Genomic DNA, 14,328 nt, shown 5'->3' with positions numbered 1-14,328 from the left:
CAGAAGACAGATCGTTAAAATACAAATTGTAATTCATAACATATCTTACAAATTTGATATCTCGGATATACATTCAGAATACAAAATTCTCTGAGACCATGTCATCACAAACATTGTCAATGGATTTTGACGTTTCGAACTGCAGCTCACTATCGGTGTTACTCTTTAATTTTGAACCTTGTTTGAACCTTGGAACAGTGGCTATAATGAACATTGAGAAAACTCACCAACAAGTGCAGAAATGAATAAAAGTGGATAGAGAAACATGATGGTTGAAGTTCAGCAGCTCTCTCAGTAACACTGAGGTACCACTCCTCTGTGACAGACTAAACGATATCCCCTTGTGGTCTACTTAGTTTAGCTCCTCCTCTTGAATAGATAGCAGTTTTTGAACGGTGTTGGCAGGTCTCCTGTCACTGTGGACTCCAGGGCACAGTAGTACAGAGCAGAGTCTGTCACTTCAGCAGACGAGATCTCCAGATCCACACGTTTGGCTTTTTTGTCATGATTTAGAGTGAACCCTGGTGTAATATCCACATACTCCTTAACCAGTAACTGTAGTGCTGAATTGGGATATTGCCGATACCATTGAAGAGTGTCACCAGAGGAGTAGTTACAAGAGAGAGTAACTCTGTCCCTTTCTGAAGCTACTTCTACATCACTGTAGGGTGTTAAAACCTGTTCAGAACTGAGACCTGTAAAACCCATATTGAAAATGTAATTAATTTCAATATATATATATATATAAAAACATGCATCCTCATGTTGTGCCTTGTCTTTATAATCTTTGATTTGAAAAGTAAACACACCTAAACATAATCACCCTCATTTTGAATGAAAATGTAATTACTTACCTTTCAAGTCAATTAAGAGTAATAGTGAACAGAACAACATTGTAGATGCCAGGATGTGTAGAATAAGCACCAACTGATGATGAAAAGCACAGCATCAACTGGCAATGTTCTTCATGGTAGTTTCATGTTTTATCTTGAGGATTCATAATCTAATCCTGAGTTGTATACTCTAGCTCCTCCTACTGGCAATGTAGAATCAAAGATGTTTCATAAACATTTGATTTATTCACTAGAAACTCCACTTGATGACACTGTGGTCTAACAGAATACAGCAGATGTTGTAAATCCATAAAATTAATCTCACTGCTGAGTCAATAAGTTTTGAGGCACTGTGGATGTCATATCACAGCAGTACAGTGCAGACTGTCGTATAGTTTTTGTACAGTGTTTCTCTGTTTCATGTCAATGTGGGCTCTACAGTACAGTTGTACAGAGCAAAGTCTCACTTCAGCAGAGGAGATCTCAAGATCTTTGTTCAGTTTAAAAGTGAGGTGAGAATATGGAGTCATGGTGGATGAAGAGGAGGAATTGAGGAGCTGACCCTGTTTATACCACAAAACACTGTATGTTGAGGAGTAGTTGCAGGACAGCAAAACTACCCTCTACACACATTTGGTATCTCGGATTTACATTCAGAATACAAAATTCTGAATGTAGTGAAGTAAAAGTATTGTCAAAAATATAAAAAAGAAAGTAAACCCCAAAAACTCATTAAGTAGTACTTTACAGTATTTTAACTTAATTCCTTTACACCACTGGTCAAGATCAGTTTTTCTACTGTGTATCTGGGTTTCCTGTCACTGTGGGCTTCAGTGCACAGTATTACAGAGCAGAGTCTGTCACTTCAGCAGAGGAGATCTCCAGATCCACACGGTTTTCCTCTTTTTCATGTGTGAGGGTCCATTTTGTACTATCAGTGTTGGTTTTGATCCCAGAGTAGTCCAGAATGAGGAACTGTAGAGAGGATCCAGGTTGCTGGAGGTACAATAACAGACTGTTGGTTAATGAGCTGTTGTATCTACAGGAGAGTTTAACACTACTACCCTCCATAACATCCACTAAATCTGGAGAAATGATGTCCTGTAAAAAATAAAATATGGATCACTGAGTAAATTTAGACAGCGTACAATATATCCACACTTGGTGTTTCAAAGTGTATTACCACTTGATATGTATAATACCATATTGTAATGAATGCTGAACATTGTACATTCTGTTTGTACACATTCAGTTAATGACAGGGAATTCTTACCTATAAGTGCACATAAACAAGACTGAAAAGAGCAGCATCATAGCGACTGGGTGTGAGACAGAGACTTCTCTGTTAATTAAATGATCTTCTCTTGGAACATTCACTCAGTTCCTCTCACGACACATGATTTGTAAAACTAAGCTCCTCCTCTTGACACAATATAATGGCTGCATATTGACTCCACTTGATGGCGCTATTGTCAAATGAAACCTGTAACTACAGTGTAAAACTCTCTCAGGCGATGTTAGGTTTTTGTACAGTGTTTCTGGGTTTCCTGTCACTGTGGGCTTCAGAGCACAGTAGTACATAGCAGAGTCTGTCTCTTCAGCAGAGGAGATCTCCAGATCCACACGGGTCTTCTCTTTGTTCAGTTTACCAGATAAGCGAGAGTCAAGAGAATCATCTCTATTTTCAGTCCCAGTGTAGTGCTGGATGAGCAGAAGGTATTGGGGAGCTGATCCTGGAGACTGTTTATACCATAGTAGATTGTCTGCTGAGGAGTAGTTGCAGGAAAGAAGAACATTACTACCCACTTCTGAATACACTTCATGTTGGTTTGGCTCTATAGTCTGCTCATAACTGCCACCTGTAAATGGGAAGAGATGAACAATGAGAAATTATTTTATTAAAATTAAATTGTATTGTTGTAATTTTCTTAACAGAAAACATGACACTACTTTGAAAGCCATAACTTACCTATTACTGAGAACGTAATAATTGACCAGATGAACATGAACATGGCTATGGTTGGAAGTCAAACTGACTAATAGCACAACAGAACCTGAAATCTCCAAACCAAATGAATCTGCAAATGTTTTCTGTTGATCATTCCTGCTTAGTTTCGCTACAAGCTCCACCCCAAAGTACAGTTGCTCTAAAAAATACTCAATCTCTCCTCTCCTCTCATTTGTCCTCTCTTCAGTGATACTGCATTTCTCGTTCCCTCCACTGGGGAGAATGGGGGGGTGGAATAGTTTCCCTCCGTTATTGTATGAATCACATATGAAGGTTTTTGTGCAGTGTTTCTGGGATTCCTGTCACAATGGCCATCAGGGCACAGTAGTAGAGAGCAGAGTCTGTCACTTCAGCAGAGGAGATCTCCAGATCCACATGTTTGGCTTTTTTGTCATGCTTTAGAGTGAACCCTGGTATAATAGCTTCATACTCCTTAACCAGTAACTGTGGTGCTGATTTGGGATATTGTCGATATCATAGAAGAATGTTATCAGAAGAGGTGTAGTTACAAGAGAGAGAAACTGTCCCTTTCTGAAGACACTTCTACATCAGTGTAGGGTGTTAATACCTGTTCAGCCTTGACACCTGTAAAACATAATACTATATATAATCTAACACTTTTTTTAAAGCAAATGATAGAATAAATGAAAATCAAATGCAGTTTAAGAGAAAACATTTTCAAAGTTAAAGACATTCGTACATATATCATGTATTGGCTTTATAATAATTTATTTGAAAAATAAATACACCTTAACTTCTTGATGCTACCCATCCCGTTAGTAGGATCATTTTCGGCAGCAACCGCTGATTAGCATAGCGCCACAGTCAAATAATATTACAAAAAAATATTCATATTCATGAAATCACAAGTGCAATATTGCAAAGCACCACTTAGCCTTTTGTTAATCCACCTGTCGTCTCAGATTTTGAAATTATGCTTTACAGCAAAAGCAATTCAAGCGTTTGTGTAAATTTATCGATAGCACAACATAACATTATGTACACGAAGCATTAGGTAGCTAGGTCACGAAAATCAGAAAAGCAAACAAATTAATCGTTTACCTTTGATGATCTTCGGATGTTTTCACTCACGAGACTCCCAGTTACACAACAAATGTTCCTTTTGTTCCATAAAGATTATTTTTATACCCAAAATACCTACGTTTGTTTCTCCCGTTATGTTCAGAAATCCACAGGAAAGAGCGGTCACGACAAAGCAGACGTATATTTCAAATAATATCCATAATGTCCACAGAAACATGTCAAATGTTTTTTATAATCAATCCTCAGGGTTGTTTTTAAAATATATATTTGATTACATATCAACCTGGTGTGTAGGTTTTTCAAAAACACCGGGAGAAACAATGGCCACTTTACTCTGTAGCGCAAAACTCACTCTGAGAGCCCCCACCTATCCACTTACGCAATGTGGTCTTTCACACTCATTTTTCAAAATAAAAACCTGAAACTATGTCTAAAGACTGTTGACACATTAGGGAAGCCATAGAAAAATTAATATGGTTGATATTTCTTTAAATGGAGGATAGGCATGCACAGGAACAGAGAGGTTTCAAAATAAGAGGAACTTCCTGGTTGGATTTTCCTCATGTTTTCGCCTGCAATATCAGTTCTGTTATACTCACAGACAATATTTTTACAGTTTTGGAAACGTTAGAGTGTTTTCTATCCTAATCTGACAATTATATGCATTTTCTAGTTTCTGGGACTGAGACATAGGCAGTTTCAAATGGGTACGTTTTTTTGCCAAAAACAAAAATACTGCCCCCTACACGCAAAAGATTAACATAATCACACTCAGTTTCAATGAAAATGTAATTACTTACCTATCAAGTCAAAGAAGAGTAATAGTGAACAGGGCAACATTGTAGATGGCAGGATGTGTGGAATAAGCACCAGCTGCTGACAAAAAGCACAGCATCAACTGGCTATGATCATGTTTTATCTTGAGGATTCATAATCTAATCCTGAGTTGTATACTCTAGCTCCTCCTACTGACAATGTAGAAACAAAGATATGTACATTTGATTTATTCACTAGAGACTCCACTTGATAACACTGTGGTGTAACAGAAGACAGCAAATGCTTGTAAATCCATTCATTTCCGCTCACTGCTGAGTCAATAGTTATTCGTCACTGTCGACGTCACAACACAGTAGCACAGAGCAGAGTATTTCACTTCAACAGAGGAGATCTCCAGATCTGTACAGGTCTTCTCTTTGTTCAGTTTAACAGGGATGCGAGGGTATGGAGGTTTAGCTCTCACTACAGTCCTAGAGGCATGGTGGATGAGCAGAAGGTATTGGGGAACTGATCCTGGATACTGTTTATACCACAGTACACTGTATGCAGAGGAGCAGTTGCAGGAAAGTTGAACATTACTACCATCCTCTCCATACACTTCATGTTGGTTTGGCTGGATGGTCTGGAGAAAACTGTCACCTACAAATGTGAGGAGGTGTTGGATAAATCACAAGGTAGATGTATTTGAAATAAGGAATGATCTTGGTATTTACTCTAAAATCCAATAATACAAATAAACTATACATTAGCCTAAAAAATGTAGTTAAAAGAGTTACAAGAATACAGTAATTTACTAATATGTCGGTACACAAAGGAAAATAATTGTTTTGCTGGAGATTTTGTTTTAACCTGCAGTAGTAAGCTTATCATGAGCTGTCAGGTTTTTGTACAGTGTTTCTCAATTTTCTATCAATGTGGGCTGCAAGGCACAATAGTACAGAGAAGAGTCTGTTACATTAGCAGAGGAGATCTCCAGATCCAGGCGGGTTCTCTCCTTATTCAGTTCAACAGATAGATGTGGGTATGGAGGAGTAGCGTTCACTACAGAGGGGTTTGAGGAGACTGTAGTGAGGAGAAGGAAGATGGGAGGTGATCCAGGGTACTGACGATACCATTGGAGGTTGTATGGTGAACCAGAGTAGTTGCAAGACAGTGTAACAAAACCTCCTTTGTCACCATGCATTATCTTTGCTGTTGGTTGAATTTCATCCTGGTAACTGACACCTGAAAAAGAGATTGAATCTGAGTACTGGACTCTGTTCATGCTTAAGTTAAGGCATTTGAAAAAATCCATCTCCACCATCGTTATTTACTAACGTTTCAAACTCCAGCACACTATCAGTGTTACTCTTTTAATTTGGAACCTTGATTAATTTGTTATTAATTAATTAGTAGTATTGGATAGAAAACACTCTGAAATGTCTAAAACTGTTTGAATGATGTCTGTGAGTATAACAGAATTCATATGGCAGGCAAAAACCTGAGAAAAAATCCAACCAGGAAGTGGGAAATCTGAGGTTGGTCGATTTTCAACTCAGCCCCTTTTAAAGATACAGTGGGATATTGGTCATTTTGCACTTCCTAAGGCTTCCACTAGATGTCAACCGTCTTTAGAAACTTGTTTGAGGCTTCTACTAAGAAGGCGGGCTGAATGAGAGGGGAATGAGTCAGAGGTCTGCCAGCAGCCACGCGCTCACTCATGCGCATTCACGTGAGAGGGAGCTCCTGTTCCTTTGCTTTTCTAAAGACAAAGGAATTCTCCGGTTGGAATATCATTGAAGTTTTATGTTAAAATCATCCTAAAGATTGATTCCATACATCATTTGAAATGTTTCTACGGACAGTAATGGAACTTTTTGACATTTTGTCTGCAACTAGTGAACGCGCTTTGTGAGTTTTCTTTTGTTTACCAAACACGCCAACAGAAGTAGCTATTTGGACAAAAAATGATGGACATTATCAAACAAATCAAACATTTATTGTGGACCTGGGATTCCTGGGAGTGCATTCTGATGAAGATCATCAAAGGTAAGTGAATATTTATAATGTTATTTCTGACTTCTGTTGACTCCAACATGGCGGAAATATGTATTTGTCGTCTGAGCACCGTTCTCAGATTATTGCATGGTTTGCTTTTTCCGTAAAGTTTTTAAAAAATCTGACACAGTGGTTGCATTAAGGAGACGTTTATCTACATTTCCATGTATAACACATGTATTTTCATCAATATTTATAATGAGTATTTCTGTAAATTGATGTGGCTCTCTGCAATATCACCAGATGTTTTTGGAACTACTGAACATAATGCGCCAATGTATACTGAGAATTTTTTATATACATATGAACTTTACCAAACAAAACATGCATGTATTGTGTAACATGAAGTCCTATGAGTGTCATCTGATGAAGATCATCAAAGGTTAGTGATTCATTTGATCTCTATTTCTGCTTTTTATGACTCCACTCTTTCGCTGGAAAAATTGCTGTTTTTCTGTAACTTGGCGGTGACCTAACATTTTTTTGTGTTGCTGTCGCTGTAAAGCTTATTTGAAATCGGACACTGTGATAGGATTAACAACAAGATTACCTTTAAAATGCTATAAAATACTTGTATGTTTGAGGAATTTTAATTATGAGATTTCTGTTGCTTTGAATTTGGAGACCTGCACTTTCACTGGCTGTTGTCATATCAATCCCGTTAACGGGATTTCAGCCCTAAGAAGTTTTAATGTCATCTTCAAAACTACCATCTGCCAGAAAAGGAAAAACGTGGCTATTTTTGGTAGCTTTTTTTGACAACTATCAAATATAGTCTGGATTTGGAATTAAAATTGTCAAATTGAATACAGCACTCACAAACAAGGACTTACAGGCAGAGTTGAATATCTCTCTCTATAGCAATCTTTCAGTTGTGCTGATTGGAGAAAATGTTGTAGCTCCATATATTCCCAAATACAGGGGGTGGTGAACAACCAACTTTTTTCTGTGTGTGCAATGCAATCCTTGCTTAATGTACTTAATATACATTAAACTAATGTATTTATTTTGAATGAATCCAGACCATTCATTTTATACTGCATTATCAAGAAAACGTGAACTAATGGCAGCATCTATTGGGGATCCATAATAAATACAAATACAAAACAAATGTGGAAATTAAGCTGGATTTAGGGATTGAGTTATGGCTTGGGTTAGGATTGGTCTGGGATGTGGATATTACGATAGTGTCAGGGTTCGGCTACAATAGTGTTCTGGACATATTAATTAACAGTGTTTCTGGGTTTCCTGTCACTGTGGGCCTCAGAGAACAGTAGTACAGAGCAGTCTATCACTTCAGCAGAGGAGATCTCCAGATCCACGTTTGGCCTTTTTGTTATGATTTAGAGTGAACCCTGGTGTAATATCCACATACCCCATAACCAGTAACTGTGGTGCAGATTTCAGATAATGACGATACCATTGAATATAGTTTCCAGAGGAGTAGTTACAAGAGAGAGTAACTCTGTCCCCGCCCAAAGCCAGCACTGCATCAGTGTAGGGTGTTATTACCTGTGGCGAACTGAGACCTGTAAAACATATTATTACATGATGTAATACTCTACACACACATGAATGATTGAATTAATTTCAAAAGCAGATTAAAGAGAACATATTTTCAAGGAAAAAAACATGTATCCTCATGTCTTGCATCATCTCTATATTATTTGAATTGAAAAATAAATACACCTTAACATAATAACACTCAGTTTCAATAAAAATGTTATTAGTTACCTATCAAGTCAAAGAATAGTAATAGTGAACAGAACAACATTGTAGATGGCAGGATGTGTAGAATAAGCAACAGATGCTGATGAAAAGTGCAGCATCAACTGGCTATAATCATCATGGTAGTATCATGTTTTATCTTGAGGATTCATAACCTAATCCTACTCTAGCTCCTCCTCCTGACTATGTAGAATCAAACAATAAGGTGTTATATTGATTTGAAAGCAGTTGACAAAGTATTTATGCAAGAAACTCCATTTGATGGCGCTGTGGTCAAACAAAAGAAAGCAGATGTTTGTAAAACCACAAACTAACAGGTCTGTATTCTGCTGATTGCTGAGTCAGTGACTTATGTGTCTCTGTGGACATTACAACACAGCAATACAGAGCAGAGTCTTTCCCTTCAGCAAAGGAGCTCTCCAGATCAGCCCAAGTTTTCCCTTTATTCATTTTACAGTGAGGCGAGGGTGCAGAAAGTAAAATAATTGTGTGGATAAATGCCATACTGTATCTGAGGTTAGATGTTAGGGTGAATTCCAACAGTTTTTTAACGGAGAATGTATTATCTTGACTAAGCCCTACCCCTGCCCTAAAATATGAATGAGAAGAGTTTATCGTGAACTGTCAGGTTTTTGTACAGCGTTTCTGGGTTTCCTGTCACTGTGGGCTGCAAGGCGCAGTAGTACAGAGCAGAATCTGTCTCTTGAGCAGAGGAGATCTCCAGATCCACACGTTTGGCTTTTTTGTCATGATTTAGTAAGAACCCTGGTGTTTTTGCAAGCATATGTTCCATGACCAGCAACAGTGGTGCTGATTGTGGATATTGTCGATACCATTGAAGAGTGTTACCAGAAGAATAATTACAAGAGAGAGTAACTCTTTCCCTTTCTGAAGCCACTTCTACATCAGTGTAGGGTATTAATACCTGTTCAGAACTGAGACCTGTAAAACATAAAACACATATTAAATTTAATACTTTAAAACCACATGGCAGAATGAATTAATTCCAAATGCAGTGTAAAGATAAAAAATTCTGTGCATTATCTTTATATTCCTTGATTTGAAAAATGAATACACCTAAACATAATCACACTAATTTTAAATGAAAAAATGTAATTACTTACCTATCAAGTCAAAGAAGAGTAAAAGTGAACAGAACAACATTGTAGATGGCAGGATATGTAGAATAAGCACCAACTGCTGATGAAAAGCACAGCATCAACTGGCTATGATCTTCGTGGTAGTATCATATTTTATCTTGAGGAGTCTGTGATCTAATTCTGAGTTTCATATTCTAGCTCCTCCTACTGACAATGTAGAATTAAATACATCTATATTAATTTTATTTATTCACTAGAGAATCCACTTGATGGCACTGTGGTCTAACAGACGACAGCAGATGCTTGTAAATCCATGAAATTCAGCTCACTGCTAAGTCAATAAGTTATGCGTCACTGTGGACATCACAGCACAGCAGTATAGTGCATGTATGTTTTTTGTACAGTGTTTCTCAGTTTCCTATCATTGTGGGTTCTACAGCACAGTCGTACAGAGCAGTCTCATTTCAACAGAGGAGATCTCCAGATCCACACGGGTCTTCTCTTTGTGAGAGTATGGAGATTTAGCTCTCACTACAGTCCTAGAGGCATGGAGGGCGAAGAGGAGGAATTGGGGAACTGATCCTGTTACTCTTTATATGCTGAGGAGTAGTTGCAGGAAAGTTTAACATAATTACCCACCTCTCCATACACTTCATGTCGGTTTGTCTGGATGGTCTATTTGAAATGATGTTTTTGAAATCAGGAAAGATCTTAGTATTTACTCTAAAATTCAATAATACTGATAAAAAAATAAAAAAACATTAGCCTAAAAAATGTAAACCTTTGGAATTGGTGTCCCTTCCCCGGGACGGTTGAGCTAACGTAGGCTAATGCGATTAGCATGAGGTTGTAAGTAACAAGAACATTTCCCAGGACATAGATATATCTGATATTGGCAGAAAGTTTACATTCTTATTAATCTAACGGCACTGTCCAATTTACAGTAACTATTACAGTGAAAGAATACCATGCTATGGTTTGAGGAGACTGCACAACTTTGTACATGGAAAGTTATTACTAAACAAATTAGGCACATTTGGGCAGACTTGATACCAAATTATGAACAGAAATGCAATAGTTTATTGGACCAGTCTAAACCTTTGCACTTACACTGCTGAATTGAAATTGCACCTGGGATGGAATAATACATTATGACCTTTCTCATGAGTTTCAAAGATGATGTTACAAAAAATACAAAATAATGTTTGGTTTTTTCTAAGTATTATTTTTTAACAGATCTATTGTGTTATATTCTCCTACTTTCCTTTCACATTTCCACAAACTTCAAAGTGTTTCCTTTCAAATGGTACCAAGAATATGCATATCCTTGCTTCAGTTCCAGAGCTACAGGCAGTTAGATTTGGGTGTGTCATGTTAGGCAAATATTTGAAAAAAAGGGGCGGATCCTTAAGAGGATGACAGGAATACAGTAATTTACTAACCTGTCGGTACACAAAGTAAAATAATTGTGTAGCTTTTTTTTATTACTTACAGTAGTAAGCCACACCATTGCCCTAAAACATGCACAACAGGAGTATATCATGAACTGTCAGGTTTTTGTACAATGTTTCCAGGTGTCCTGTCACTGTGGACTGCAAGGCGCAAGAGCACAGAGCAGAGTATTTTACATCAGCAGAGGAGATCTCCAGATCCACACAGGTTCTATCCTTCTTCAGTTTAATAGACAGTCGTGGGTTTGGAGGAGTAGGTGTGAGTGCATCTGCATGCACAGTGAGGCGAAGACTGATGGAGTATGACCTGGTGTAAAGAAGGGCAGCAAAGAAGCCATTCTCTCCAGTAAAAAAACATCAGGGACAGACTGATATTCTGCAAAAGGTACAGGGATTGGACTGCTGAGGACTGGGGAAAAGTCAAAAAGTTTTCTCTGATGAATCCCCTTTCCGATTGTTTGGGGCATCTGGAAATAAGCTTGTCCGGAGAAGACAAGGTTAGCGCTACCATCAGTCCTGTCTCATACCAACAGTAAAGCATCCTGGGACCATTCATGTTTGGGGTTGCTTCTCAGCCAAGGGAGTGGGCTCACTCACAATTTTGCCTAAGAACACAGCCATGAATAAAGAATGGTACCAACACATCCTCTGAGAGCAACTTCTCCCAACAATCCAAATCAAATCAAATCAAATCAAATGTTATTTGTCACATACACATGGTTAGCAGATGTTAGTGTGGGTGTAGCGAAATGCTTGTGCTTCTAGTTCCGACAATGCAGTAATAACCAACAAGTAATCTAGCTAACAATTCCAAAACTACTACCTTATAGACACAAGTGTAAGGGGATAAAGAATAGGTACATAAGATATACGAATGAGTGATGGTACAGAGCGGCATAGGCAAGATACAGTAGATGGTATTGAGTGCAGTATATACATATGAGATGAGTATGTAAACAAAGTGGCATAGTTAAAGTGGCTAGTGATACATGTATTACATAAGGATGCAGTAGATGATATAGAGTACAGTATATACGTATACATATGAGATGAATAATGTAGGGTATGTAAACATTATATTAGGTAGCATTGTTTAAAGTGGCTAGTGATATATTTTTACATCATTTCCCATCAATTCCCATTATTAAAGTGGCTGGAGTTGAGTCAGTGTGTTGGCAGCAGCCACTCAATGTTAGTGGTGGCTGTTTAACAGTCTGATGGCCTTGAGATAGAAGCTGTTTTTCAGTCTCTCGGTCCCAGCTTTGATGCACCTGTACTGACCTCGCCTTCTGGATGATAGCGGGGTGAACAGGCAGTGGCTCGGGTGGTTGTTGTCCTTGATGATCTTTATGGCCTTCCTGTGACATCGGGTGGTGTAGGTGTCCTGGAGGGCAGGTAGTTTGCCCCCGGTGATGCGTTGTGCACACCTCACTACCCTCTGGAGAGCCTTACGGTTGTGGGCGGAGCAGTTGCCGTACCAGGCGGTGATACAGCCTGACAGGATGCTCTCGATTGTGCATCTGTAGAAGTTTGTGAGTGCTTTTGGTGACAAGCCGAATTTCTTCAGCCTCCAGAGGTTGAAGAGGCGCTGCTGCGCCTTCTTCACAATGCTGTCTGTGTGGGTGGACCAATTCAGTTTGTCTGTGATGTGTACGCCGAGGAACTTAAAACTTACTACCCTCTCCACTACTGTTCCATCGAAGTGGATAGGGGGGTGTTCCCTCTGCTGTTTCCTGAAGTCCACAATCATCTCCTTAGTTTTGTTGACGTTGAGTGTGAGGTTATTTTCCTGACACCACACTCCGAGGGCCCTCACCTCCTCCATGTAGGCCGTCTCGTCGTTGTTGGTAATCAAGCCTACCACTGTTGTGTCGTCCGCAAACTTGATGATTGAGTTGGAGGCGTGCGTGGCCACGCAGTCGTGGGTGAACAGGGAGTACAGGAGAGGGCTCAGAACGCACCCTTGTGGGGCCCCAGTGTTGAGGATCAGCGGGGTGGAGATGTTGTTGCCTACCCTCACCACCTGGGGGCGGCCCGTCAGGAAGTCCAGTACCCAGTTGCACAGGGCGGGGTCGAGACCCAGGGTATCGAGCTTGATGACGAGCTTGGAGGGCACTATGGTGTTAAATGCCGAGCTGTAGTCGATGAAAAGCATTCTCACATAGGTATTCCTCTTGTCCAGATGGGTTAGGGCAGTGTGCAGTGTGGTTGAGATTGCATCGTCTGTGGACCTATTTGGGCGGTAAGCAAATTGGAGTGGGTCTAGGGTGTCAGGTAGGGTGGAGGTGATATGGTCCTTGACTAGTCTCTCAAAGCACTTCATGATGACAGAAGTGAGTGCTACGGGGCGGTAGTCATTTAGCTCAGTTACCTTAGCTTTCTTGGGAACAGGAACAATGGTGGCCCTCTTGAAGCATTTGGGAACAACAGACTGGGATAGGGATTGATTGAATATGTCCGTAAACACACCAGCCAGCTGGTCTGCGCATGCTCTGAGGGCGCGGCTGGGGATGCCGTCTGGGCCTGCAGCCTTGCGAGGGTTGACACGTTTAAATGTTTTTCTCACGTTGGCTGCAGTGAAGGAGAGTCCGCATGTTTTAGTTGCGGGCAGTGTCAGTGGCACTGTATTGTCCTCAAAGCGGGCAAAAAAGTTATTTAGTCTGCCTGGGAGCAAGACATCCTGGTCTGTGACGGTGCTGGTTTTCTTTTTGTAATCCGTGATTGACTGTAGACCCTACCACATACCTCTTGTGTCTGAGCCATTGAATTGAGATTCTACTTTGTCTCTATACTGACGCTTAGCTTGTTTGATTGCCTTGCGGAGGGAATAGTTACACTGTTTGTATTCGGTCATGTTTCCAGTCACCTTGCCCTGATTAAATGCAGTGGTTCGCGCTTTCAGTTTCACGCGAATGCTGCCATCAATCCACGGTTTCTGGTTTGGGAATGTTTTAATCGTTGCTATGGGAACGATATCTTTAACGCACGTTCTAATGAACTCGCACACCGAATCAGTGTATTCGTCAATGTTGTCGTCTGACGCAATAGGGAACATATCCCAGTCCACGTGATGGAAGCAGTCTTGGAGTGTGGAATCAGATTGGTCAGACCAGCGTTGAACAGGCCTCAGCCCGGGAGCTTCTTGTTTTAGTTTCTGTCTGTAGGCAGGGATCAACAAAATGGAGTCGTGGTCATCTTTTCCGAAAGGAGTGCGGGGCAGGGCCTTATATGCGGTGCGGAAGTTGGAATAGCAATGATCCAAGGTTTTTCCAACCCTGGTTGCGCAATCGATATGCTGATAAAATTTAGGGAGTCTTGTTTTCAGATTAGCCTTGTTAAAATCCCCAGCT

At 39.8% G+C, this 14,328-nt stretch overlaps 1 gene segment (V, D, J or C); it reads right to left on the bottom strand.

Moving 5' to 3' along the window:
• Positions 1 to 2,114: 2,114 nt before the first annotated feature.
• LOC121847469 lies at positions 2,115 to 3,069 on the bottom strand. The segment is given in 2 exon segments: positions 2,115 to 2,692; positions 2,803 to 3,069. Coding segments are annotated over 2 exon segments (525 nt in total).
• Positions 3,070 to 14,328: the final 11,259 nt, after the last annotated feature.

The sequence above is a fragment of the Oncorhynchus tshawytscha genome, linkage group LG10 (genome assembly GCF_018296145.1).
Source record: "Oncorhynchus tshawytscha isolate Ot180627B linkage group LG10, Otsh_v2.0, whole genome shotgun sequence".
NCBI classification, from domain to species: Eukaryota; Metazoa; Chordata; class Actinopteri; order Salmoniformes; family Salmonidae; genus Oncorhynchus; species Oncorhynchus tshawytscha.
Note: the sequence above shows the minus strand (reverse complement) of the source record. Positions and strands in the feature narration are given on the sequence as shown.